The sequence below is a fragment of the Ictalurus furcatus genome, chromosome 1 (genome assembly GCF_023375685.1).
Source record: "Ictalurus furcatus strain D&B chromosome 1, Billie_1.0, whole genome shotgun sequence".
Taxonomy (NCBI): domain Eukaryota; kingdom Metazoa; phylum Chordata; class Actinopteri; order Siluriformes; family Ictaluridae; genus Ictalurus; species Ictalurus furcatus.
This window is the reverse complement of record NC_071255.1, coordinates 13189754-13217674: the sequence shown is the minus strand read 5'-3', so window position 1 is coordinate 13217674 and position 27921 is coordinate 13189754. Positions and strand designations below refer to the sequence as shown.

The 27921-nt window shown below is 41.2% G+C and overlaps 2 protein-coding genes across 3 annotated transcripts in view; one reads left to right on the top strand and one right to left on the bottom strand.

The window, feature by feature from the left end:
• The first annotated feature begins 48 nt into the window (after positions 1–48).
• On the top strand, positions 49–25587 carry mrpl13 (mitochondrial ribosomal protein L13). Its single transcript, XM_053626917.1, has 7 exons — positions 49–163; positions 517–640; positions 7443–7536; positions 7759–7819; positions 12104–12190; positions 12364–12485; positions 25466–25587. Exons 1-7 carry the CDS (start codon positions 137–139, stop codon positions 25488–25490), a joined length of 540 nt encoding a protein of 179 aa, XP_053482892.1. The 5' UTR covers positions 49–136; the 3' UTR covers positions 25491–25587.
• A 579-nt stretch (positions 25588–26166) lies between these two features.
• Positions 26167–27921, bottom strand: part of col14a1a (collagen, type XIV, alpha 1a) — a 112680-nt gene continuing 110925 nt past the window's right edge. For both annotated transcript variants that reach the window (XM_053626898.1, XM_053626907.1), the window contains one exon: positions 26167–27315. In XM_053626898.1, the coding sequence (XP_053482873.1) occupies positions 27038–27315 (278 nt within the window). In that variant the 3' untranslated portion in view covers positions 26167–27037. The remainder of the gene's footprint in view (positions 27316–27921) is intronic.

The following is a 27921-nucleotide window of genomic DNA, read 5'->3' as shown; positions in this document are numbered from 1 at the left end:
AAGCAATCAACAATCGTAAACTCTGCATTTAATAACAGGAACCATTCTTTCTTCGCGGTGATGTTCAGGAAGACAAACAGTGAAGCACCAGTAACACCGCACTGGGGTCAAATGTAAGCTAATGTAACCGGCTAACATGTCTAGTTTTTCCAGATCTGCCCAGGTAAAGCGCTTTGTATTTATGTTCGGATGTGATCACACGGTTGTATATTATACCACACAATGATATCCTGTGATTGATTATTTTTTTCTTCCTGGAAATATAAATTGTTTGAGTTAAACGTGTTATTCTCTACTATTCTAGCTAACTGATCTCTAAGCATATGAGGCTGTAATATTAGATAATAGCTGTATATAATAACGAGCTATACATTTTGTTTACATGTCAACAAATAACTTGATAAGTCCAGCTCAGTCTGATAAGCGTACTCCTGATTTACTGACTGCACAGCGGCTACGCTAGTGCTTTTTATTTCCTCTACTTGGTTAAATGGCATCTGTTTATGTTCTTCACAGCAATGGGCGACGTTTGCGAGGTCCTGGTACCTGATAGATGCCCGAATGCAGCCTCCGGGGAAACTGGCTGTAATGTGCTCAGTGCGGCTTCAGGGGAAACACAAGCCCATCTACCATGCACTTAGTGAGTAATACATCTATATATACACACTCTCTGTGACACTTAGATTAGTTAAAGGGATAGTTCACCCCAAAATGAAAATTCTGGCATCGGTTCCTCACCTTCATGTCTGTCCGAACCCATAAAACTTTTGTTCATCTTCGGAACAGAAACTAAGATGTTTTTAATGAAACCTGGGAGATTTCTGTCCCTACATTTACAGTCCATGTAACCAAAACTTTCAGCAGCAAAACCTTCATAAAGGCATCGTAAAAGTAATCCATATGACTCCAGTGGTTTAATCCCAATTTTATGACGCGATACGATAGGGCTGCTCGAGTATGGCAAAAATCATAATCACAATTATTTTTGGTCGACGTTGAGATCACGATTATTAACAACTTTTTTTTTATTGTATTTTTAACAGTGGATTTCCTTGAATATAATTCAACTGAAAAAAAAATATGCAAAACAAAATATATATATAATATGTGTGTGTGTGTGTGTGTGTGTGTGTGTATATATATATATAATATATATATATATATATATATATATTATATATTATATATATATATATATATATATATATATATATATATATATGAGGAAATGAGCTTTCCAATGATACCAAACGTTATTTCTTTTTGTTCCACATCGGACTCCCTGAAACCAAATTGTTTCCAAACGGCTGAAATGGTTTAAGCTTTCTTGTCGACTAAAGGCTCTTTTTCTGTCATCTTGGCTCAAGATGAATTAAAAATGCTGCAGGCTGGCGGGGAGAAAGTTTGGCCTTTCATGGAGGGGCGAAAGGAAAATAGCGCACGGTTTTTAAAAAGACAAAACGAGACCATTTTGAAACAGAATGAGGCACAATAATCCTTTTATCTCGATTATTTTGTTTTCATAATCGTCGGAGGCCAAAATAGAAATTGAATTGGAAAATTTGATTAATCGCACATCAGTACGATACGAACGCTTTTTGTGCACAAAAAACTAAAATGAAGTGTCTCTATTCACAAAATATCTTCACTTTTGCATAGATCTCCGACACGCGTTTGAGAGTGAACCACGACGTGTGTGCGCGTGTGTTGTTTACATGATAGCGGACAAAAAAATGCAAGTCCTCATCTGTGTCGAAATGGGCAGACATCTTTGTTACAAAGAATGTTCTATGTGACTCAGTTTGTAAGCAGCATCTGCACTTCTGTAGCCCTCTCTGATTGGAATTATGAGGAGGACGATTTGAGAAGAAACATTTGGGTCTTTTGGATCATGAATCGATTCTCAAGCACCAACGGATCAAATTCCTTCATCTTCTGTAAGGGATCAGGGAACACTGAGCACAAGGCAGGAATACAGCCTGAATCACAGGGCACCATGCACACACATTCATACACTCATTCCCATCTACCAGCATGTTTTTAGGAGGTGGGAGGAAACCTACTTGGACAAACAACATGCAAAACTCCACATAGACAGTAACCTGAACTGTGAGGTTTCAGTCATAGGGGGTAGTTATTTTATATTTTTGCATTCTGTACATATATTAGCAATCGCGCCAAAATCTAGTGAAAAGCCTTCCCGGAAGAGTGAAGGTTATTATAACAGCAAAGGAGAGAACTAACTCCATAATGGGATTTAATGCTCAGAAAGCACAGAGAGAGTGTTCTGGTCAGGTGTCCACATACTTTTTGGCCGTACACTGATCAGCCATAACATTAAAACCACCTGCCTAATATTGTGTAGGTCCCACTTGTGCTGCCAAAACAGCTCTGACCTGTTGGGACATGGACTACACAAGACCTCTGAAGGTGTGCTGTGGTATCTGGCACCAAGACGTTAGCAGCAGAAGCAGTAGGTGAGGCCTCCATGTATCGGAAGAAAGTGGCCTGGTCTGAATTACAGTTTCTTTTACATCATGTGGATGGCTGGGTGCGTGTGCATCACTTACCTGGGGAAGAGATGGCACCAGGATGCACTATGGGAAGAAGGAAAGCTGGTGGAGGAAGTGTGATGCTCTGCGCAGTGTTCTGCTGGGAAACTTTGACACATACCTTCTACCTAAACATTGACTATGTTTACATGCACAGCAGTAATCTAATTATTTACCTTATTCTGAGTAAGATAATATTGTGATCAAGGTGTTTACATGAGTTGCTTTTAGAATACTCCTCTCATCTACCCGTTTTACATGTTATAGAACATAATTAGATTAACGGCACACGTCATTATGTCACCGCACTACACCGTCCGACGTCCCTCCAGAATTTCACGTATTAACATACAGTTCATCTTCGTTATGGTACCGTACAGTTTTGTTTTTTTTTATTTAATCTTTTTACGAACACTTCAAGTGCGGTTAATTATTTGTCATGCGGTACGTGCAAGTAGACGACTGCTTGAAGCCATGGGCTGCATAACAAACCGCATACTTACCGTCCATATAGTAGCTGAGATACATGTATTTCTCCTACTACAGGCCTATAGTAGGTAAGTACGCGGTTTCGGCCGCAGTCATGCTCTCTTTTTTGCTGTAAAACGGTTGAGCACTGCCATGTGTGATCGTGTCCTGTCGCAAAATGCAGTGAAAACTCTCACATGACGTTCATAATGTGATTAAGGTGTGTACATGTCTGTAATACATATCCATAATGCGACTAAAACAGGAATACTCCACATGTCTTAATTCGATTTGTGTTTACTTCGAGTATGACCTTAGTCGGGTTAAGGTAATTAAAAATTGTTGTTTACATGGTAGTTTCTTAATCAGAGTATTGTCTTAATCGGGTTAATATTGGATTATTGTTGTCCATGTAAACACACTGACTGTTGCAGACTAAGTACACCCCTTCATAGCAACGGTATTCCCTAATGGCAGTGGCCTCTTTCAGCAGGATAATGCACCCTGCCACACTGCAAAAATTGTTCAGGAATGGTTTGAGGAACATGACAAAGAGTTGATGGTGTTGACTTGGCCTCCAGATTCCCCAGATCTCAATCTGATCGAGTATCTGTGAAATGTGCTGGACAAACAAGTCTGATCCATAGAGGCCCCACCTCGTAACTTACAGAACTTAAAGGATCTGCTGCTAACGTCTTGGCACCAGCTCCAACAGCACACCTTCTGAGTTCCTGTGGAGTCCATGCCTTGATGGGTCAGAGCTGTTTTGGCCGCACAAGGAGAACCTACACAATATAAGGCAGGTGGATTTAATCTTGTGGCTGCTTGGTGTAATTAACTGAATCAGTAAAGTAAGGAGAAAAGCCTGCCCCTGGCTGAAATGAAGTCATCTTAGTAGTGTTAGAGCAGAGTACAGCAGCGGCCACATGGTGGAGATAGAGTACAGGCCCTGAATCCAACATTTCAGTTCTAACATTATACCGTCTCTAAAATCCCGTACTAATGATCTGCATTAAATTATAACTGTTCATGTGTTATGGAGTGTTGTGTTGATGTTACTCACACAGTTACAGTAGTGGTGATTGAGGTGATGGCTCTATGAAGGTAACGTAGGTTGGGGGTTTCTCTGCTCTAGCACACCTGCTAAAGCTAGGAATGGACTGATGAGAATAATCAGGTGTGTGTAAGTCAGGAGATCAGTAACACAAGCTGAACTCTGAACTCCAGGAGCAGTGTAGCGCTAAACACAATGATTGAGAGTGATCAGTCATCGTCATGGCAACTGGTTCCGTTGGGCAAAGTCACAACCCCTGTAAGATACATAATACTTCATTTTGCATGGTGTGTGTGTGAGAGAGAGCGAGATTCTCAAGACTTTACTGAGACCTGCTGATGGATTCTAATGATGCACAGACAAAGAAATTAACATTTCAGTCAGTAGCAAGGTGGAGGGGTGTGTGTGTGTGTGTGTGTGTGTGTGTGTGTAAAAAGAAATGCACAAGTGCAAATCTTTACCTCTTATTTAGATCGAACCTTAACAGAAATGATGGACCACAGCGCTGTAGAATTCTCAATTCTGATTGGTCGGAAGCAGGATGACCAGGTCCTATGTGGTCTTATGAGGACGCAGGCTCATAACCTTACAATCCAGCGCCATGCTGTTCTGTTTGTCAGGTTATCTACTTACAACTTTACGGTACGGCTTGTTAATGATCAGTTCTGTACCAACACTTCATTCCCAGTGTATGGAGGAAGATACAGAATTTCGAAGCGGCTTGTGCTTCTATTCCTTTCCGTATTTCTAAAACTTGCAGTTGTTGCTGTTTGTATATCATTAAATCAGTGAAGTCGAAAAGAATTAATTAACCCGCTAGTAAAGCGCTACAGTTTACCGCTGTTCAGCTTCAGCTCTCGCAGCTTAAGCGGCTCAATCCCTGACTTTACTGACTACGACTGGATTATTTGAAAAACTACAACTATTCTTTCTAGATTTTTCTTCTTTTGAAAAAACATTGTTAGTGTTTTCAACTTACTATGGCTCTTAGCTAGCTTTAGGTGTGACTTTAGAGGCGTATTCAAATATATTATATATACAGTATCTCACAAAAGTGTTTGCACCCCTCACATTTTTGTAAATATTTGATAATATCTTTTCATGTGACAACACTGAGGAAAAGACACTTTGCTACAATGTAAAGTAGTGAGTGTACAGCTTGTGCAACAGTGTAAATTTGCTGTCCCCTCAAAATAACTCAACACACAGCCATTAATGTCTAAACCGCTGGCAACAAAAGTAAGTACACCCCTAAGTGAAAATGTCCAAATTGGGCCCAATTAGCCATTTTCCCTCCCTGGTGTCATGTGACTTGTTAGTGTTACAAGGTCTCAGGTGTGAATGGGGAGCAGGTGTGTTAAATTTAGTGTCATCGCTCTCACACTCCCTCATACTGGTCACTGGAAGTTCAACATGGCACCTCATGGCAAAGAACTCTCTGAGGATCTGAAAAAAGAATTGTTGCTCTACATAAAGATGGCCTAGGCTATAAGAAGATTGGCAAGACCCTGACACTCAGCTGCAGCACGGTGGCCAACACCATACAGCGGTTTAACAGGACAGGTTCCACTCAGAACAGGCCTCGCCATGGTCGACCAAAGAAGTTGAGTGCACGCGCTTAGTGTCATATCCAGAGGTTGTCTTTGGGAAATAGACGTATGAGTGCTGCCAGGATTGCTGCAGAGGTTGAAGGGGTGGGGGGTCAGCCTGTCAGTGCTCAGACCATACGCCGCACACTGCATTAAAAAGGTCTGCATGGCTGTCGTCCCAGAAGGAAGCCTCTTCTAAAGATGATGCACAAGAAAGCATGCGAATACTTTACTGAAGACAAGCAAAGGACATGGATTACTGGAACCATGTCCTGTGGTCTGATGAGACCAAGATAAACTTATTTGGTTCAGATGGTGTCAAGCATGTGTGGCAGCAACCAGGTGAGGAGTACAAAGACAAGTGTGTCTTGCCTACAGTCAAGCATGGTGGTGGGAGTGTCATGGTCTGGGGCTGCATGAGTGCTGCCGGCACTGGGGAGCTACAGTTCACTGAGGGAACCATGAATGCCAACATGTACTGTGACATACTGAAGCAGAGCATGATCAGTATGCAGTATTCCAGCATGATAATGACCCCAAACACACCTCCAAGAAGACCACTGCCTTGCTAAAGAAGCTGAGGGTGAAGGTGATGGACTGGCCAAGCATGTCTCCAGACCTAAACCCTATTGAGCATCTGTGGAGCATCCTCAAACGGAAGATGGAGGAGCACAAGGTCTCTAACATCCACCAGCTCCGTGATGTCGTCATGGAGGAGTGGAAGAGGACTCCAGTGGCAACCTGTGAAGCTCTGGTGAACTCCATGCCCAAGAAGGTTAAAGCAGTGCTGGAAAATAATGGTGGCCACACAAAATATTGACACTTTGGGCCCAATTTGGACATTTTCACTTAGGGGTGTACTCACTTTTGTTGCCAGCAGTTTAGACATTAATGGCTGTGTGTTGAGTTATTTTGAGTGGACAGAAAATTTACACTGTTACACAAGCTGTACACTCACTACTTTACATTGTAGCAAAGTGTCATTTCTTCAGTGTTGTCACATTAAAAGATTCAATCAAATATTTACAAAAATGTGAGGGGTGTACTCACTTTTGTGAGATACTGTGTATATATATTGCGAGAAGATGATAGTCCTCCACAGAATTATCTAAATACGGCATTCTCAGCACAAAATCCTTGAGAAAATGCCTTTTGCTTTTCCACCATCATGCTACATTATCTCAGATATGTTCATTTCTGAATAATAAAAATGAACAACGTTTTTCTGGACCAACAGTCAAATAACCATTCGTGTTTTATTGTTCAGTATCTTTAACCGGCGTGATAATAGAATCAAAAAGTACAGAACATCCTTGAAATTCTTCACCTGACTCGAATAGTAGGTGTAACAAATCAGTGAACGATACAAACATCATAATCATCATCTTCACATCTGATCCATGGGGTAGACGGGGCATCCTCTTTGCAACGCAAATGTTTTATTACAGTGAAACGTGTATGTATAGTAACCCGTAATGTTTTATCTAGTGGATGTTGTGTCCCAGAGAGCACTCTGAGACTTGAATGAACACGAAATGAATATTTGATTCACACACACACACACACACACACACACACCCCCGTGGAGCTTCCACTTGCCTTTTTTTGACGAGAGGCCTGATGTTTAATTAATGATGTACAAATATGCAAAAACGGCCAACGCTGAAGAAGTGCTGGTTTGGAGTAACAGGTCTTTCTGGACAGAGTTCAGCTGAAATAAAGAGCAGCCCTCGAGAGAATAGCGACTGAATAATCATTTCTGCTGCATCTTCTTTTCAGGTGATGTCGGCGACCACGTGGTGGTCATGAACACCAGACACATAGCGTTCTCGGGGAATAAATGGGAACAGAAGGTCTACTCATCACACACGGGGTAAAAACTGTACTCCGCTAATACACCTCTTGACACCACACAAAGCACACACATCTAAGACAAATGTGCTCTTTGTAGGCCTCCTTTTTAATCAAGTACTCCTCTGGGTAGCACTTATATGTAGAAGCTTGTAATTAAAGCACCGAGTTATTTCCCTAGCTTGAGTCTTGTAGGTCTGTTGGCCCTCATTAAAGCCTGGAGTCTCTTGTTACCTTGTTCTAGATACCCAGGTGGCTTCAAGCAGCTCACAGCAGCCCAGATGCACCAAAAAGACCCCACGGCTGTGAGTATCCCACTCATAAATTATGACCTTTTGGACGTTTGAGTGTGTTGCTTGTTAACCCCCCCACCCCCCCCCCCCCACCCCACAGACACATGAGGAGGGCATTGTGGTCTTGATTTCCACACTTTTTCACCCCCCCTGGAGATCTAGGATTGACACCGACCTGCTCCTCTTGATTATATTTTCCCTGATTTTAATTGGCTAGTGCCTTCGAGACAGCCTTTAATCACCTTCACTTGAGCTTAGTTTATCTGCTTGAAATGAGCCCAGGTATTTTTACATGCTATGAATATGTAGTAGGATACCCCCCCCCCCCCAATCCCATCCTTTGCTTTCAACCAGTGTTCTCGACATTGTACTATTGTATTACTGGCACAAACACCGTGATCTGCACAGAGTTTGCAGTAATGAAAGACAGTTCGGTTTTTTTAGAAAGCACAGCTTGTTACGGAAAGTGTCTCTGCACTTTCAGTACTCCTCATTTTCCCAGCCCAGCCTTCCTGTCGTTATTTTTTTCTTTCAAATTTTCTCCAAACAGAAGTGTGTTAGCAAAAAAGCAGCAGCCTGCTGTCCCTTATTTCACCTCTGTACAAGTGTGCAAGTAGTCTAAACAAGTAGTGTGCATGTGTGTGTGTGTGTGTGTGTGTGTATGTGTGTGCGCACGTGCATGTGTTTACATGTTCACCTGGCAGCGTTTACCTTCAAACAATTGAACGTGTCTTTTATGCTTCCTTCATTAGAATGGTTGTGGTGTCCCAGTTGGTTCTTTCTAAATGTGAATGTTAATGTAGAACAGCAGAAGCAGTAACAGTCATTTTTTATTGTCAGCAGCATTTCCCACACAAACATCCATCATTCAGCCCAGGCTCTAAAATATCCAAATCATCCATCGGACTATAATCCAATTGTATCTCGACCAACGCCTCGTCAGAATTCAGCGCATCGCTCTAAAATATTGTCTCTTATCCTGGGTCTTACTGTGCAGCGTCTCAGATCTCAAACATCTCCTCTGTCCAACCTTGACCGCTGTTCATGTCTGTCTGCACGGCCGATGCGCAAGCTGTGCCTCTTTATTCAGACTCCAGACACGCAGGAGTAGAGCACAGGACCAACACAAATCTGTAGCATCCGAGCCAAGACCTCCAAGTCTGGGAAAATCAGCTCTCTCTGTGTCGCATTTATTCTATGCAAGATTTTCAATTTAAACATTGAAGAAAGAAAGAAAAAGCTGCAAGCAATATTTTCAGGAAGGGGCGGGGGGCAGGGGGGAGCACCCAGACTCGGTGAGCCGCACATTCTCAGATGCGTTACACTTGTTGCATAAGCAATCACAGGAAAGCAAAGCTGTAACTATAGGCAAAGGGATTCAAGAGTGATTTGTAGTTTCACTCATGTATGTTTTGTCCATGGACAGTGGTGGAGTTCTCTTACTGTAGGAGGAACGGTCTAGATGAACAAATGGGCAGCAGAGTGGCATTGCTGTTGTAGCTGCTGATACTGCTGTGACCTGCAGCGTGGTGTTGTATGTTGCTGTTGCTACATGGTCATGATTGCTACTGCTCTGACCTGAATTTTTATTCTTCTTGCAATTTAAAAACATCTAAGGTATTTATGCTTTTTTTTCCCCTCATCAGTCAGGGCCTTTTTTCCCCACTTGATGCAAGTTTAGACAGGTCTCAAGATGATGTGAGCCAAATTTGGTGACGATTGGACAAAATTTGGAGGAGGAAGTAGCAAAAATGGCACTTAGATGGAAACAGCATGTTATTGTAACTTTTGACCAGTAAGTGGTGCTGTCATGAAATTTGTTGCATAGCCTCAGGTCATGGTCCTGAGAATGCCTATAAAGATTTGGTTCAGTGTGAAAGGTAGTTGCTGGGTTACAGCCTCACTTCCTGTTTAGCGGCTTTGCTGTCAGATTCATTGGCTCGTTGGGGGCAAACTGTTTGGAGTATCAAAATGCTTTTGGTAACTTTTTTGTGAGGTTTACTCTGAAGCTGATGTGTGCCAAATTTGGTGACGATTGGACAAAATTTGGAAGAGGAGTAGCAAAAATGGCACTTAGATGGAAACATTTTCGGCATGTTATTGTAACCTTTGACCAGTAAGAGGTGTGGTCATGAAATTTGTTGCATAGCCTCAGGTCATGGTCCTGAGAATGCCTAACAAGATTTCCTTCTGAGTCTGGTTCCGCTCAAGGTTTCTTCCTCATGTCATCTTAGGGAATTTTTCCTTGCTACCATCGCCACCAGCTTGCTCAATAGAGATAAATTCACACATTTAAAACTGTATCCTGTGTTTATATGTTTCTGTAAAGCTGCTTTGAGACAATGTCCATTGTTAAAAGTGCTATACAAATAAATTGAATTGAATTGAATTATGTCAGCGTGCAAGGTAGTTGCTGGGTTACAGCCTTACTTCATGTTTAGTGGCTTTGCTGTCAGATTCATTGGCCCGTTGCAGGCAAACTGTTTGGAGTATCAAAATGCTTTTGATAACTTTTGTGAGGCTTACTCTGAAGATGATGTGTGCTAATTTTGGACACATAGTTCAAAAGTTTTGACCATAAACGCTCTTTCAAATTAGACTCAAATTTGACCCGATGGTGGCGCTAAAGCTTTGGCAGCACTTTGCCCAAATTTGGTCAGAATTTTCCTTAGATCCTATCTAAAAAGTGTGCCAAATTTCATAACTTTTTACCTGACAGTTCTATGGGTTGCCATATCCACCCACTGCCATAGAACAAGAAGAAGAAGAAAAGGTAGAATAACAATAGGGTGAATGTCCACCTTTGGTGCTTGGCTCCCTAATAATAAGGATACAGATTGGTTGAAGTCTGCCTGTCAAGTTTGATAAATTAAATGAAAGAAAACCTAGCATTCACTGTTCATTCATCTTTAGTAGCCACTTTGTCCTGGTCAGAGTCGTGGTGGATCCATAGCCTGTACCAGAATTCACTTGATTTCTAATGAAAAGTAATAAGCAAGTGGTTACTTTAATGGAATTAAATCCTGAACTTGCGTAAGACGTGAAAGGAATTCCTCTTTTCACCTCATTTCACTTTCATCAGCATGTTGCAGTCATGCTACACTGAAATGCAGTCACTGTCCAATGCAGTATTCAGGGGTCTGATTATAATAGGAGAAGAGTCATTTTCCAAAGAGGTGTCACAGTCCATATAAAATCTCATTGTTTCTTCATTTCTGGTGTGTTGATTATTTTATTCATCATTAATGGAGATGTTCAGAATGATTACTAAAACATGATTAAAGTGTTAATGAGTAAAATAGTTCAAATACAGCTCACAGGAGGTTATCATTTTTATGCTATAAAAAATTTGAAACTTACTTTCAAAGTGTTTCCTATAACAATGGTGCTTTGGCAACATTGTGCAAAATTGTAACATACAATACAAGATCTGTAAGGTTCAAAGGGGTTTTCTCTCTCTCTCTCTCTCTCTCTCTTTTTTTCTTCTCTACAATTCCACCTCATTCCTGGCCATTTATAAGACAGATGTTCGACCGGGGCTGAGTTATTCATGCCAAAGGTAATCTATCACTGCATAATTGTAGATAATAATCAGACTGAGGCGACATCTTCCTCAGAGCTCTGAGGAGCGATCCCATTTCCCAAGACGGAACCAATCTGTCATCTATCCAGCAGAGCGAGTGCGATTGAGGGAAGGGGAGAAACACAGATTAATGTGACGGAGGGCGGTGATGAAAGAAAGATGGTGTTGCTTCTGCAGGTTTGAACGTTGACAAGTTTTTTGGTTTTGTTTGTTTTTGTTTGCATGAGGGAAGCGTTTTGTAATGGGTGTCTCCTTTAGTGCTCAACCAGCAAGATGGAATATTCAAAGCACGTCTTGCTGCTATAATGAGTCGAAAAGGAAGTGAATGCTGAAGTGCTCTCTTTTAAACTCGGGCAGATTCATTCTGTGTCTGCATGCGGGGGCAGGACTTGCTTATGACCCAGCCATTATTACAGACATAAACAAGCCAGCTTTTCAGCTTTCAACACGCCCCCCGCCTTCCCCTTCCCGTCTGATGCCAGTAGCCAAGAACTTTTCATGCAGGCCCTTTAGGATGCAGATCTATTGCTGGGTGTTTATTTATTTATTTTTCCTCCGCAACTGTGAGTTACAGCAGAGAGAGTGGAAATGGCTTGTGGGTCATCCTTGGAGAGAAAGACTAGTGTGTTGGCCAATCGTCCATCCTCCTGCGCTGTTTTGTAAAGGTTGACGTTTTCCTCTCTCTCTCTCTCTCTCTCTCTGTCTCTCTATAGATCATAAAACTAGCTGTGTATGGAATGCTCCCCAAAAACCTCAAGCGGAGGACCATGATGCAACGGCTGCATCTGTTCGCCGACGACGTGAGCACTATTTTTGTTTGTGTGATGTTGTTGGCCATCCAGAGCTTATCAAATCATAAAATGTGATTAGTCCCAGCTCGCTTTCAGTAATATTCCTTGTTTTGGTGCAGTCAGTGAAGAACACTAATGATGATTGTAAAACACACATTTCTTGGTGTATGTCCCATTTTCAGGTACTTCCAGATGACATCTTGAGTAACCTGACTGAAGAGCTGCCACAGCCCCGGGCCATTCCACGCAAACTCAACGAGTACACACAAGCAGAGCGTGACGCCTTTCCCCTACTCTGGACCCCGTGAGTCGTTTCTCTTTCTTTATATATTGCATTCTTTTCTTCTGTCTCCTTTTTTTTTTTTTGTCCTCTCATGTCCTTCACTCAGTGTGTGGTGAGATTTAGGACAGGGTTAAGGTGCTCAACTGCTGAAGCCTTCAGGAAAAGTGGGGGGAAAAAAAGATGCAGAGGATCATAAAACTTCAGAGCTGAATAATCTGTCTCTAAAGCCGCGCTGATCGTTCCTCAGCTCTCTGCTGATTTATGAACGATGAGTCACATGCTAGCTCTGAGGTCACCAGCGGAGGACATGAGCGGTCACACTAGGTCACAGCTGCTTAACAAAATAATCTAGATGTGCCAGTATTTCATGATCGGTTGATACTTATATTTAAGGTTATAAATCACTTCTGGTCCTAAAGCCTCTGTCCAGAAAAATATTTGAGTAAAATTACAGCAAGATGCGTTTCGTCGGCCAGCCGAATCCACAAGGTGTCATGAACATACTCAACAGGCGAAGCCAAAATCTGCTTCCATTTTTATTTCCATTATAAGCATGAACGCAGAGTGAAGATTAACTTCCAAATTGGGTGAAATAATACAAAAGGACGTATAGGATGGAAGGATTTCAACACCGGTGAATGGACCGTTTGCAGTTTGTAATATCCACAGCAGTGTTGTAGTGAAGATCATGTCGGTCCTGACTAAGACTAGTCCACGAAAATGTATGAGGCAAAGACTGCAAAACAAGCAGATTGTTTTTGTTTTTGTTTTTGTCGCTGTTCCATTAGCAAATTATTTACATTTTACAAATTGAAACTATTCTAGCTGAAAGCAAAAGGGATTTCCCTTTCAAGAACTATAATTAAATATGCCACTTCATTATTTTGTCCTGAACATATCTAAGGCTTATGGTCCAAGGCAAGTCCAAGACAAAACCGCCTTAAGAGCTATAACCCTAACTCCCAGGTCCCTGTTTTCAAACAGCACAAATTCCAGAGATTGTTGGTTAAACTACACTCATTGACTACTTTAATAGGAACACTTGTACACTTGGTCATTCATGCAGTTTTCTAATCAGCCAATCATGTGGCAGCAGCGCAGTGCATAAAATCATGCAGATACAGGTCAAGAGTTTCAGTTAATGTTCACATCAAACATCAGAATGGGGAAAAAGTGTGATCTCTAACTTTATCCAGCCCATCTGGCACCAATCCATTTTGTTGGTGCCAGATGGGCTGGTTTGAGATATTTCAGAAAATGCTGATCTTTGTTCCAGGCTGGAAAAAGACCAGGTGAGATTGATATATATATATATATATACACACACACACACACAGTATCTCACAAAAGTGAGTACATCCCTCACATTTTTGTAAATATTTGATTATATCTTTTAATGTGACAACACTGAAGAAATGACACTTGGGGGGGGTCAGCCTGTCAGTGCTCAGACCATACGCCGCACACTGCATCAAATTGGTCTGCATGGCTGTCGTCCCAGAAGGAAGCCTCTTCTAAAGATGATGCACAAGAAAGCATGCAAACAGTTTACTGAAGACAAGCAGACTAAGGACATGGATTACTGGAACCATGTCCTGTGGTCTGATGAGACCAAGATAAACTTATTTGGTTCAGATGGTGTCAAGCGTGTGTAGCGGCAACCAGGTGAGGAGTACAAAGACAAGTGTGTCTTGCCTACAGTCAAGTATGGTGGTGGGAGTGTCATGGTCTGGGGCTGCATGAGTGCTGCCGGCACTGGGGAGCTACAGTTCACTGAGGGAACCATGAATGCCAACATGTACTGTGACATACTGAAGCAGAGCATGATCCCCTCCCTTCAGAGACTGGGCCGCAGGGCAGTATTCCAGCATGATAACGACCCCAAACACACCTCCAAGATGACCACTGTCTTGCTAAAGAAGCTGAGGGTGAAGGTGATGGACTGGCCGAGCATGTCTCCAGACCTAAACCCTATTGAGCATCTGTGGGGCATCCTCAAACGGAAGATGGAGGAGCACAAGGTCTCTAACATCCACCAGCTCCGTGATGTCGTCATGGAGGAGTGGAAGAGGACTCCAGTGGCAACCTGTGAAGCTCTGGTGAACTCCATGCCGAAGAGGGTTAAGGCAGTGCTGGAAAATAATGGTGGCCACACAAAATATTGACACTTTGGGCCCAATTTGGACATTTTCACTTAGGGGTGTACTCACTTTTGTTGCCAGCGGTTTAGACATTAATGGCTGTGCGTTGAGTTATTTTGAGGGGACAGCAAATTTACACTGTTACACAAGCTGTACACTCACTACTTTACATTGTAGCAAAGTGTCATTTCTGCAGTGTTGTCACATGAAAAGATATAATCAAATATTTACAGAAATGTGAGGGGTGTACTCACTTTTGTGAGATACTGTGTGTGTGTATATGCGTGTGTGTGTATATGTATGTATGTATGTATGTGTGTGTATATGCGTGTGTGTGTATATGTATGTATGTATGTATGTGTGTGTGTATATATATATATATATATATATATATATATATATATATATATATATATATATATATCGGTATCCTCGGATTCCTGTTCTTGTCTGATAGGAGTGGAACCTGATGTGGTCTTCTGCTGTTGTAGCCCATCCACCTCAAGGTTTGATGTTTTGTGCATGCTAAGATGCCTTTCTGCTCACTGTGGTTGTGAGGAGTACTTATTTGAGTTTCTATGGACTTCCTGGCAGCGCAAACCAGTCTGGACATTTTCCTCTCTTTTCAGTAAGGCGTTTCCACCCACAGAACTGTCACTCACTCAGTGCTTTTTGTTTGTCACACCCTTCTGTGTAAACTCTAGAGATTGTGGTGTGTAAAAATCCCAGAAAATCAATATTTTATGAAATACTCAAACCAGCCCATCTGTCACCAGCATCCATGCCACGATCAAAGTCACCGAGATCACACTTTTTCTTCATTCTGATATTTAATGTGAACATTAACTGAAGCTCTGCATCTGCATAATCTTATGAACTGCTGCTACATGATTGGCTGATTAGAAAACTACATGGATGTACGGGTTTTCCTAAAAAAAAAAGTGGACAGCGAGTGTATATTCAGTAAGAAGTCTTCACATCTATCAACTAAACCACACTAAACTGGACACATATCTATACAAAGTATTAGCAATGAGACATGGTTGAGCCTGGACTTTCTTGCCTTTGGTTTCTAATGGAAAAGAGTGGTGTGTTAGTTAGCAAGTATTCTCCCACAGCTCCAGGAAGGCTGTTTAATGGCTCACAAACTCTCTTTGTCTCTGCATCTTGTCCTTTGTGTGTACTTCACGAAGTGCTCATGATTCACTGCATCTCTAGCTGCCTGTTATAACTACTGGACCTTAAAGAGCCATCTTATTTTCAGGCATTTTTGTATTATTCCTAAGTGTCTATATAACGGTGCCTTGCATTGCAAGTATTCTCCCCGTGAACTTTTCTACATTTTTTTATTGTCACGACCTAGAACTGAAAACGAGATTACCTGTCATGAATCTACACAATACAACCCATAATGCTGATGTGGGGGGAGGTGCAACCAGTTGCCATTAAAAGACACATCATGGAAAAAATGATGTTGTGGAAGTGTATCAATCAGGGTTTGGTTATTATTTATGAAAAATATATATTCTGAACATACCATGGAGCACCATTAAATCTGTTATTAAACAAAGGAAAGAATATGTTACAAGCACAATACTACCTCAAGGAGACCATCCATCAAAAATGACTGGATAAGGAGGGCATTAGTCTGAGAAGCAACCTAGAGGACAAGGGTAACCCTGAGGGAGCTGGAGAGATGCACAGCTCAGATGGGAGAAGTTGATCACAGGGCAACTATAGCCCAGACATTGCACAAAACTAGGCTCTCTGGTATGATTAGACTAAAATTGAATTTTTTTTTTGCCTGGTCACAAAGTGCCACTTTTGTCAGAAACTCAACAATAATCCTCACTCTGAAAACAGCACCCCTACAGTGAAGCATGGTGGTGGTGGAATTGGGTTGCTTTTTTTTTTCCATCGGGGACTGGAAGACTGGTCAGGGTTGAGTATAAGATGGATGGAGACAAACACGGGGCAAACCTAGACGGAAACCTTTCAATAGGATGACTCTAAATGTATTGCCAAAGCTACGCTGGAGTGGTTTAAAACTGAGAACCTGACCGTGTCCAGTCAAAACCCACACCTCCAATCCAATTTGAGAATCTGTGGCGTGACTTGGAAGTTCACTTGGTGTCCACCCACGGCCTCCTTCCAGACTCCTCCAGAACTTGTTCTGTTTTACCTAGAAAAATGGGTAAAAATGTTAGGATGCAGGTGTGCAAAGCTGATCGAGACATCCCAGCTGTAACTGCAGCCAAAGGTGGTTTTAGACAAGATTTTACACATTTCCTGTGTTGCTGTGAGTCCTTACAGTATGAAAGCCACCAAAAAAGTGCCTAATGTTTTTACATAGGCCCTTTAAACAGTAAACTTCCCTTTCATGTAGAAATATGATCATCATTCATCTTGTTATTATTATTATTATCATTATTAGTAGTAGTAGTAGTATTATTATCAGTATTATTATTATCGCCCAGAGCTTGACTGACTTCCATAATACATCAAACTGGTGATAAAGACATCACTCTGCTGGCATCGAAGCGAGAGATAATTGCAGTGAGTCTGCTTTATTATTTGATTATCTCGAGCGGTCCACTGGAACGTGAGATGCCATGCTGCGGCCGTATTAAACGAACACCGTGCAGGACGGAAGGAAATTAAGGCCTGCTGTGATGTAGACTAGGAAAAGTGTAAGCCTCATTAAGGAAATAAAAGTGAAAACTAAAGACCGACTCCGAACAGAGAGCCCTGACAGAGCCAGTTTGCCCGAGAACCTGAAGCATGGAGCCTTTTCTCATTCTGCTGTTCGGTACATATAATATCAGTCCTGCTACTCTGCTATTGGACTGTCAGATTGAAGGGCAAATGAGACTCTGGTGTAGGGTTTGCAAATAGACTTTGATGTTCAATAGCCCCGATGATGAAACACTGCTGTGCACTTTTTTTTTTTTTTTTTTTTTTTTTTTTTTTTTTTTTTTTTTTTATAAATAGTTTGAGCTCATAATGCACAATTGGGGAACAGTGTATTACAAAGCCCTGTGACCCAGCCATGACAATCCAATTATATTTCCCTTGTCCTCATTCTTCTCAGCAAGGCACCCAAAGGAGAAACATGTCCCTGCTGTTATTTTCAGCTATTCTCTATGGCTCTCTATATTCTCTATAAGATTTCAGTGCATTTTAGGTGTGATGAATAATTATTTACAGAAACATACTGGCTTCACTTCTAGTATGTGTAGTGTGAAGAGACAATTCGTTCTGCTTGATCATCCCAGAGTGAAGCCTCTTTATTATGCCTAAGTGATGCTTAGATTTTATGCTACATGAGCCGATTCCACTCAAATGTGTTTTCATTTTAAGCACATTTCTGAAAAATAGTATAGTTAGTGTGTGTGTGTGTGTGTGTGTGTGTGTGTGTGTGTGTGTGTGTGTGTGTGTGTATAGTTTTTTCATTTTCAATTAAATAAAATCACAGTGCTAAAATCAAATATTAAAACATTTTGTTTTAAATGTAGAAGCATTCAGATGGAGCAGAAATGTATGGCATAATTTATAAACCATCTTAGTCAGGTGTACAACCTTTCATTTTAACTTGTATGTAGCTTTCTGAATTTTCCATCCATTTATTTTCGATGCATGGAAAACCCCATATTCTAAAGTGGTTAAAACACTTGCAATACATTTGAAGAATTGCTCGAATCTTTTATAAATCATTAACAGGACCTTTATGAAAGGCTTATGTCAAAACTTGTGTGACATTTAGATGTTTCATGTGGCTTTCTTTCTTTTTTTTTTTTTTCTTTTTTTTTTAAAAATAATTATAGGTAGACTAAATTGAGATTTGCTGTATTTTTTTATCCTTGCAAGTTAAGTTGCATTAGAATGGTGCTTCACAACAGTTTTCAATGCAGTTGATTCAGTAAATAAGTAAGATAACAGGTGGATTCTGCACATCTATACTTCATGAATGTACTGTTAGTAAAGACAAACTAATAACTTCCAATATAAGGTTAAAAAAAAAAAAGTAATCTACAGGTCTCAAAATCACCCCCCAAATGGCAAAGGGTTCAAATAAATGTACTTCATTAAACACCTTAGCAGCCTAACATAAATCCTCCAGTATTGCTTTCTAAAATATGTATGCAGTGCTTATGAATGTGTTACGAAGGCCCAGTGTAATTCCCCTTCAGTATATACTTTTACCAAATGATCGAACATGTTTTGCTGCTTAATGTACGGCTGGGCGATATATCGATATAATAGCGATATCGTGATAAATGATTATGCGATATACACTTTTCTGAGATATCGCTGGTATGGTGATTTTATTCATAATTACAAATTAAATGATACTGAAAGGATGCTGTTGATTTGACATAATTAAAAAAAAATAGAAGGTAATCTTCTCTTTGTAGGCATTAAAGAAAAGTACCGTCAAAGTCAGTTGAACTTTTTTTTTTTGGTTGTTTATTTTACTACTGTTTTGCGGAGTTTGTTAGCTAAATTATATATCGTAATATCCCCCACCCCCACATTCCCTCAGGACATTATAGGATTTACAGTCACAGCACAGTAGCACAGTGTGCATTTTTCTGAATAATAGGCAATCGGAGCCTTACAATAAGGCCGTATCTGTCTGAAATGGTTCTGTGTAGTGATTAGTTACATTCTTAATGCGTTAGGGTTTTGTTTTCCTTTCATCAGACCCTGTATAAATGGGAAGATCAGTGCATTAAGGCTAATCAGAATAGTCAGCAGTTGTACTTGTGTGGTATTGGGAGGTTTTGTGCATCTGAAAGCAATCACAATACCTTGCTAAGAATATATCTGCAAATTGCAAATCCTATAGAATTTCCATAAGCATCCATGGAAATGTATGTGACTTGCATAACTATTTACCTCATTGGCTTAAACCAAGGTGTGTTGGTGTTTTTTGTACGACCCCCCCCCCCCCCCCCCCCCCCATGGGGTTTAATGCAGCAAATCATGGAAAAGCTCTAAGGGGGCAAATACTTTTGCAAGTGCACTGTATGACCATTGTCAGATGTTATAATTCAATAACCTGTTGATTAGAATTAGAAACTTAATGTCATTTATTTGGAAGCATCCCAAAGAGCATGATTTGCATACATATTTACCCCCCTTGGATCAAACCCAAGGTGGTTTTGTTTTGTTTTGGGTTTTTTTTTTTATCTGTATTTACATTTGCTGGATTTTTGTCCAGCATGACTACAGTCCCCAGCCAACCAGTAGCTTTATGGCATGCCTGGCATTTGAATTGACCTTGTCACTAACTCAAAACAGGGCTCCCCATAGCAGTATCTACAAGGCCAAGATCATTGTGGTGCCCGTGAATTCAACTTCTCCCATGACGCTTCACTTTCCCAAAGAGCCAACAGAAGCCAACACACTGCTGTTAAACCAAACAAGTGCCCCTTAACACTATTGTGAAGCCTTAAGCCTTAAACCTGAGCAACTTTGTCATCTCTCTCATGCTATTTTGCTGCAGTCAGCCTCTCCCTAAGAGGCACATGAAGCGTGTAATTAAAACACGTCAGTGAGAAGTGAGAGCTTAATAGGATAATGAGACTTGAAGATCGTATGCAGTAATTAAATTGGAGAAAGAAAGATGACTGAGGAGCTCCACAGGTTGGCTGTTGTTCCTGTAAAGTTTGCCGTGCTGTAAGGAAACCCACCTGACTCCCCATGAATACAGTAATGCAGTAATGAAGCTCAAATCAAATACCGGTGGAAAACAAAGTTCCTCTGTAAATCCGCTCCTGTCGCCGAAAGCAGAGAGCGAGAGGCACCGGCGTAGAAACATCCAAGAAAAAGCCAAGATATAAATACACGTATCCAAGAATTCTTCGCAGCACCTGGAGAAACCAAAGAATACACACTTTTACAGTCATCAATTTGCTTTCATGTCACTCAAAATGTCACATGCAGTGTGTGAGTTTGTTAATGAGGCCTGCGATGTAGTTCTGCGGATTGACACACACATGAACTCTGGGAAAGCAGTGCTGTTATTTGAATGGTCTTGGACAATTTAATGTAATTACGGTTGGCGAGTATAGATGCAGTGCGTATGTGGCAGTTTAAGTTTTTAAGGGTCAGCTTTTACTATTTAATGTGTGTTTTCTTAGGAATCCCACTGATTTAGTGGTATTGCTCCTATATGGTATGTGCCTCATACTGCAATGACCTTAGAGCACACACACATACTCCGATATCCAGTCATGACCAACTAGACCAACCTCATGACCAACTACAGCATTGGTTCTCAAAGATGATGATTTATTTATTTTGTTGCAGTGTTTGATATCACAACCTACCTTCATCCATCCAGCCATATATTTTCCCATACCGCTTATCCTACACAGGGTCGCTAGGAGCCTGGAGCCTATCCCAGGGAACTCTGGGCACATGGCAGGGAACACCCTGGACCGGGTGCCAACTCATCGAAGGGCACAGTCGCGCATACACACTCCATTCACACTACGGACAAATTGGAAATGCCAATCGGTCTACAACGCATGTCTTTGGACTGGAAGAGGAAACCGGAGTACCCGGAGGAAACCCCCGAAGCACGGGGAGAACATGCGAGCTCCGCACACACAGGGCGGAAGCGGGATTCGAGCCCTCAACCCCTGAGGTGCGAGGCAAACATGTTAACCACGAAGCCACCGTGCCCACCCCCTACCTTTTATGAAAGGTAAACCTTTCATAAAACCCACCCTTTTATGAAAGGTAGGGGGAACATTTTATAGGGTTTTTTTAGGGCTCAACGGTTAAGGCTCTGGGTAACTGATCAGAAGGTCGGGGGTTCAAGCCACAGCACCGCCAAGCTGCCACTGTTGGGCCACTGAGCAAGGCCCTTAACCCACTCTGCTCCAGGGGCGTGTATCATGGCTGACCCTGCACTCTGACCCCAGCTTCCTAACAATCTGGGATATGCGAAAAAAGAATTTCACTGTGCTGTAATGTATATATGTGACTAATAAAGGCTTCTTCTTCTTCTTAATCCAAACCTCAACAACTCCAAAAGTTCAACTTTCAAAGTCCATTCTTCTGTGAAGTGAAAGATATAAAGTGCTCCATTAAATAGAATATTATTGTGCGCATTTGAATAATGAGCCTAATATTGAAATAGCTGGATTATGTTAATGAACAACTGTTCTGGGGGGTCAGTGGAAGTTAGTTTACAGTTTCTCTGGCTGCAGGGACGTTTAAGAAGCACTGACCTCCAGCACAAAGCATAGAGCATTTGTTTAAAAAAAAAAAAAAAGAAAGAAAAGAAAAAACCCACACATACACACACTATTTTCCTTAATGGAAGGCCAGTTTGGTGTAGGTTTAAAGTTCATCATTGGGCTGCTGTTCTTCTCTGGCTGCTGCTCAGCAGTTTCGAGTTTCTCATCACTCAGAGTGTGGATTTTCATAAATCCCTACAGAAGTGATTCACAGGCCTAAGCTATTACTGTACGGCTCATTGAGCTCTGAGCCTTTCTGCGTTGAGTTTTTCAGATTTGCTTCACTTTTCTAATAGCGGCCCAGGCTAATGACATATGGGGTTCACAGCATGCTCTAGATGTTCTGTTCTTTTTGCTGGGAAGTCCGCAGTTATAAGCGTTTTCTTAAAGGAACGAATGTATTGTTCTGGCATTCGCTTAATAATCGAACATAACATTGAAATATTTCGCTGCATACACTATATACAGTGCCTTGCATAAGTATTCACCCCCTTAAACTCTTCTGCATTTTGTAGCGTTACAACGTAGAGCTGAATTTGACTTAACTGGGATTTATACGTCATGTGACTATAGTGAATAACCTATAATATTGAATCAGGACGGAAGCATTCGATATAGTTTGTCAAATGATATGCAATCACAAACGTGTTGTTTTTTATTTGTAAAAGAATTGACCCCCATTGCTGTGAAAACCCTAAATTAGTCATATAATTAGCCGAATGGAGTTCAGTTGTGCAGATAAAGTGTTCTGTGAACTCAGTGTAAATACGGCTGTTTCTGGAACGCCTCAGAGTTTATTACAGGAAGCCGCTAAATAAACAGCATTACGAAGATCAATGAGCTATCATACAGATCCAGGACAGTTTCCTGGAAAAGTATCATCAGGATTTGATTGTTAAAAACAATCTTTCGGAGTACCCTTAAATACATTATTAAAAATTGGGAAGAATAGTGGCATAACCATGACTGTGCCTAAAGGAAGACATCAGCCAAAAGTCCGTGAGCGGGTAAGGAGGATATTATACAGAGAGGAAATCAAGAGGTCAAGGGTAATTCTCAACATTGATGCTATCACCACCATGCTTTGTTCAGATGATGTTCTCAGGGCAGTGAGCAGTGTCGGGTTTTCACCAAGCAGAACACATTGTGCACATGCCACTGGTTAGATTTTGCTCTCATCAGACCACCAGACCTTTTTTTTCCCCCCACATATTTGCCTAGTCTCTTACATACCTTTTGGCAAACTCTAAACAGGACTATAAATAGATCACCACTCTTCCATAAAGCTAATTGTGTGCATTACCCAGGCTATAGTTGTCCTTTGAACATCTCCTGTATGAGCTGTGCTTTTCTCCAGCTCTTGGTTGCTTCTCTGACTAATGACCTCCTTACCTGCTCACTGGCGTTTGGTGGATGTCCTCCACTAGACAGATTCATGGTTGCACAATATTCTTTCTAATTTTTAAGGGATATAATGCTGCTCTGTGGAATGTTCAAAGTTTGGGATATTATTCAATAACCATATACTAACTGATACTTTTCCAGAATATTGTCCTGTAGTTTTGATAGTTCCTTGGTCTTCATGCTGCTGTTTATTTTGGTATGTTCTTCAATAAATTTTAATTGTACACAGTTAGACTCCGTTCAGCTAATTATGTGGTGTCTGATAGCAGAACTAATTTCACGGGGGTGAATACTAGTTCAGTAAAAGTTTTACATACATTGCACCCCTGCACCAATATACTTTTACATTGGCTCACTGCACATGGACTTACACATGGACTGCCACTTTATCTATGACTTTACTTATGACTGCTGTACATTTTTATACAGACGTTAACAAAACTGCTCATCGCACATGTCTAATGTACAGTTTTAACTTTGAGAGCTATTTATATGTATATTTTTATTCCCTCTTATTTGTGGTGTATATTGGGAGTTTATTGTGCATTTTTAAAGTCTTAGTCCTCCCTATTTACTCTTGTGTTGTGGCTGTTGCAACACCAAATTTCCCCTTGGGGCTCAATAAAGTATTCTCTCTCTCTCTCTCTCTCTCTCTCTCTCTCTCTCTCTCTCTCTCTCTATCTATCTATCTATCTATCTATATTATGGACTAATTTGTCCAGATTCATGACAGTATAACCCCAATTAAGTCCATTTCAGTTCCAGGTTGCAATATTACAAAATGTGGAATGTTCAAAGGGGGTGAATACTTGCAAGCCACTATATCTGTGAACGCTTCTGTGTTTGCTAGCCAGAACGCGTCCAAATGTTAGATTGTAAGAGTTGGTGAAAGTCTGATGAAATTGTTGGGTTTAAAAGTGGCACCCTTATGCCGAGTACATTTAAAATGCCAGAGAACATGCATATCTGCTGTAATTTGTAGTAATGATGCTTGACAGGATGTATTTAGTGGTTGAAGCTGTCTGTAGTTTTGTTCTATGGGGTTCCTCATTCTATCCACATGGCTTAACGCAAAAAAAAAAAAAGAAAGGGGGGTATTTACAATAGACCTACTTGACACAGTTATTAAGTGAGACCAGCTACTGTATGGTGATTTTGTTCTTCACAGAAATGTGCCTTCCAGGCCATTCACACTGGGGTTTCTACATTTACAAAAGAGCTGATGCGTGCAGTCATCTTTTGACAAGAATGTCGAACGTTTCATCTTCTTGTACAGCAAAGACACGCTCTACAAAAAGAAGAATAGAAGAAAACACGTGACTTTATGACATTTTCCTCTTTTTCTAAACTCGTATTTTGAGGCTTATTTAACCAGATATGTCCTGACTACAGCCCACCAAGGTTTCTATATCAAATGTAACCAAACTGTGCTACTGTGTAACGGTTGCTACCCTGAGAATGACCCTTATACTGTGTTTTCCAATGCTCAAATGTAGACACGTAGGCAGTATTTGGTACTGCCTTTTCACAGCTGAAGAAGATTACAGAAGCCATTATGTATTTAAATGACTTAATACCCACAATATTTGTTTGTGGAATCATCATTATGCTGATAAAGTAAACAGTGTCGGCTCACTGACAGCCGATTTGTATGTATGAGCGACTGAATCAGGACGTTAAGTAGCAGACCAGAAGCTCTTGTGGTGGTTATTACTTGTTTCTTGTCGTTTTTAAAGTGCTCTGTCGTCTTTAATAAAGAGCAGGGTTTTGTTTTTTTCCTGATGGCTCAGTGGCACGCTGAGGTTTTTGCCATATGCTGATCAGTTCTTTTAGTCCCAGACTGAATGAGCGTAAAAAGTCTTGCTGTAAAAGCATACTCCACTGGTCGTTCAAGACCGATGCTTTGCCTGTCGTACTGAATTAACTGTGACAAATGGCGTATTGTTAATTGTAAATTGATTTAGATGTAAATCTTCCAGTGACCAGAAACGTCATGATTCATAACTGGCATGACACACTCCCCCCCCCCCCCCCTAAATTCTTCTTCTTCTTCAGGAGAGTTATTGCTAGTGGATTGAATGTAGGTCGTTTATTTTCCGATCATTATTTATTGAGGCTTCTGCTGGAGTCCATTGTGAGGGTGAATAAGTCATTCCACATTTTCTCTGCTTAAATGAACCGATCTTTTCCTCTGTCTCCACAGGCCAGAGGACTACAGGATGAAGTGACCTCATCACATCACAGACTGGACAGATTCAGTATCCATCTAAATGGGTGCATTTTTTCATACTCTTGTCTATTTGAAATAAAGTATCTTGAAAAAAATGTCTTGATTTGATTATATATTGTTTACCAATGACAGACACATTTCTTAAATGTAACGTGTTTGTCGAGCCAGGCCGTAAAGAAAGGCTTTTGGTAACCCTATTAACTCAGAAAAGCTTGTATTAGAACAGCGCGTTATTATTATTTTTTTTTTGGCCTGTGCCTTTTGGCCACAAATGGCTTTCACAGGCCTTTGTGCAGCCTGCTGCCTGTCTGATTCGAGGCAGTGGTTCAGTCCTAATTGACATCATATGTTTGTGTGGCTCTTGTAATGGCACATTACCCTTTGAAGTGCACTAAATGCTCAGAACAACACGATGGTGATGGAAATGAAACACCCTTGTTTGCTGTCAGTCTGTCACGAGGGTCAGTGACATCCCACTGTAGGGTTGAACTGCAATTGTGGACATAATGTTTCCACTGTTTGACGTGTGTGTTGTAAAAGGATGACGTGTGTGTCTACAGGAGTGATCAAACACGTCTCTGATGTGAGCACTAATCAAGAGTCCCACGTCTGAGCTGACTGCCTTACGGGCTTTTAAAAAGAAAACGGTAACAAAGAATAGACCAGACATCACCGCTGTCATATTCCAGTTTTATTGGTTACAAAAACAAAGTAAAAATAAGTTACTTTTTTCCGCTTCAAAAGTTTGGTAGCGAGCCATTCCTCTGGCACCTGCTCAACACGCACAGTTTGATTCATTCTGAGAGGACAGTAGACCACAGGCCTAACTATTCAACACTTTTCCACAGTGAATAGGCCCATAGGACAAGCACATACACAGAGAGAGACAGAAAAGGACTTCCAATCTGAGCTCTTGTATTAAAATCAAACAAAAACAAAAAAAAGTTCAATTTCCCAATGACTGCACAACATTTATCCTTACACGACCAAATCCACAGGAAATTCACACTGACATGTGATTGTACAATCCCGCTCCAGACATTATGTGTGGAATTTATAAGTATCAGTGGCAATGTTAGATTTGGTTCAATATGTTTGTTTTTTAAACTGTCCGGTACTGCCAAGGATCCATCTTTCCATAAAGTAACGTCAGTAACGTGACGGGAACAATGAAAGCGTGGACGATCAAACATGGAAGCACTGAAATTCAACCTTTCAATCTTTTATTAGAAAAACAATTGCACAAACTGTACAAATTCAATGCCCCCCCCCCCCCCCAAAAGGACAACTAATATAAATCCACTGCATTGTTTGAGAGCTTTTTGTGGTTTTAAATGACTGCATGCACTTTTACAGACAAACAAACAAACAACAACAACAAAAGAAACCGTCACTGAAGATCTGCGGGCACAGTATGGGTTTACTGCACTCCCTCCATACCACCCACCCCCATCAGGCACTTTCCAAATACCATTCGGTTACTGTTATCCTACTGGACACTCACTTAATACTAAGGGTGTGTTTGTGTGTTTGTGTATGGGGCTGTCAGTGTGCAGATTTATCTTCTTCCTCTTGTGTTGTGGTCTGAGCTATACTCCTCTCAGTCAGGCTGCGGGAGAAGCGGTGCGTGCCTCGCTCCCTCATCATGGCACCGGGATAAGCAGTGCCAGGCTGGGCAACACGAGGGTTTGGATAGCTGGGCTCGTAGTACTGGGGTGGGTAGCGGCGGTATCCACCGAACGGGTCCTCTTCCTCCTGCTCTTCTTCATCATTAGTGTCAGTGGGCCCGTAGTTTTGGTAGGAACTGGGAGGTAACTGTTGTACTATGGGAAGATTGGGGAATTGGGTTGGTCATCCATGTTTCCTCTGTCTATGTCATTCACCACCATCAAGAAAGTAGCCATTGGGTTAGGGTCAGAGGAAAGCAGCAGAGAGATAAAGGCACAGTGTTAGAGCAAACAGGAAGCAGAAGACGAGTACGAGAAATTATAGCTTTCTGGGGAAGGGCCATCAGGTATGGATGTCAAAAACATTCCAGCCCAGAGAAAGAGAGATAGAGAGAAAAACGGAGCTACAAAGAAAGCTGGATGGATTTGTGTGAATAGGCATGCAGGACCTTTACTGTGTAGTGGTGGTGATCTTCAGGAGTGGGAGAATATGGCATTATATAATATGATAGCTTGGGGGTTGTAGACAAGTCTTTCCCTAGCCACAGTCTTTTTTTTTTTTTTGCTAAAAGATGGAGGATGGAGGGATAAAGGGAAAGAAGAGAAATGGCAGCAGAGTTTCAGAGAATGCCTCTCAGTAGTCATTCTCATACTGCACTTCGGCTTCCTCTAGAGTCAGGAGACAGATGAGGAGGTCCCGGAAAGGAGAGAGAAACACACCGTGTAAGTATGACACCCACATGATCGTTAAAATGACCAACT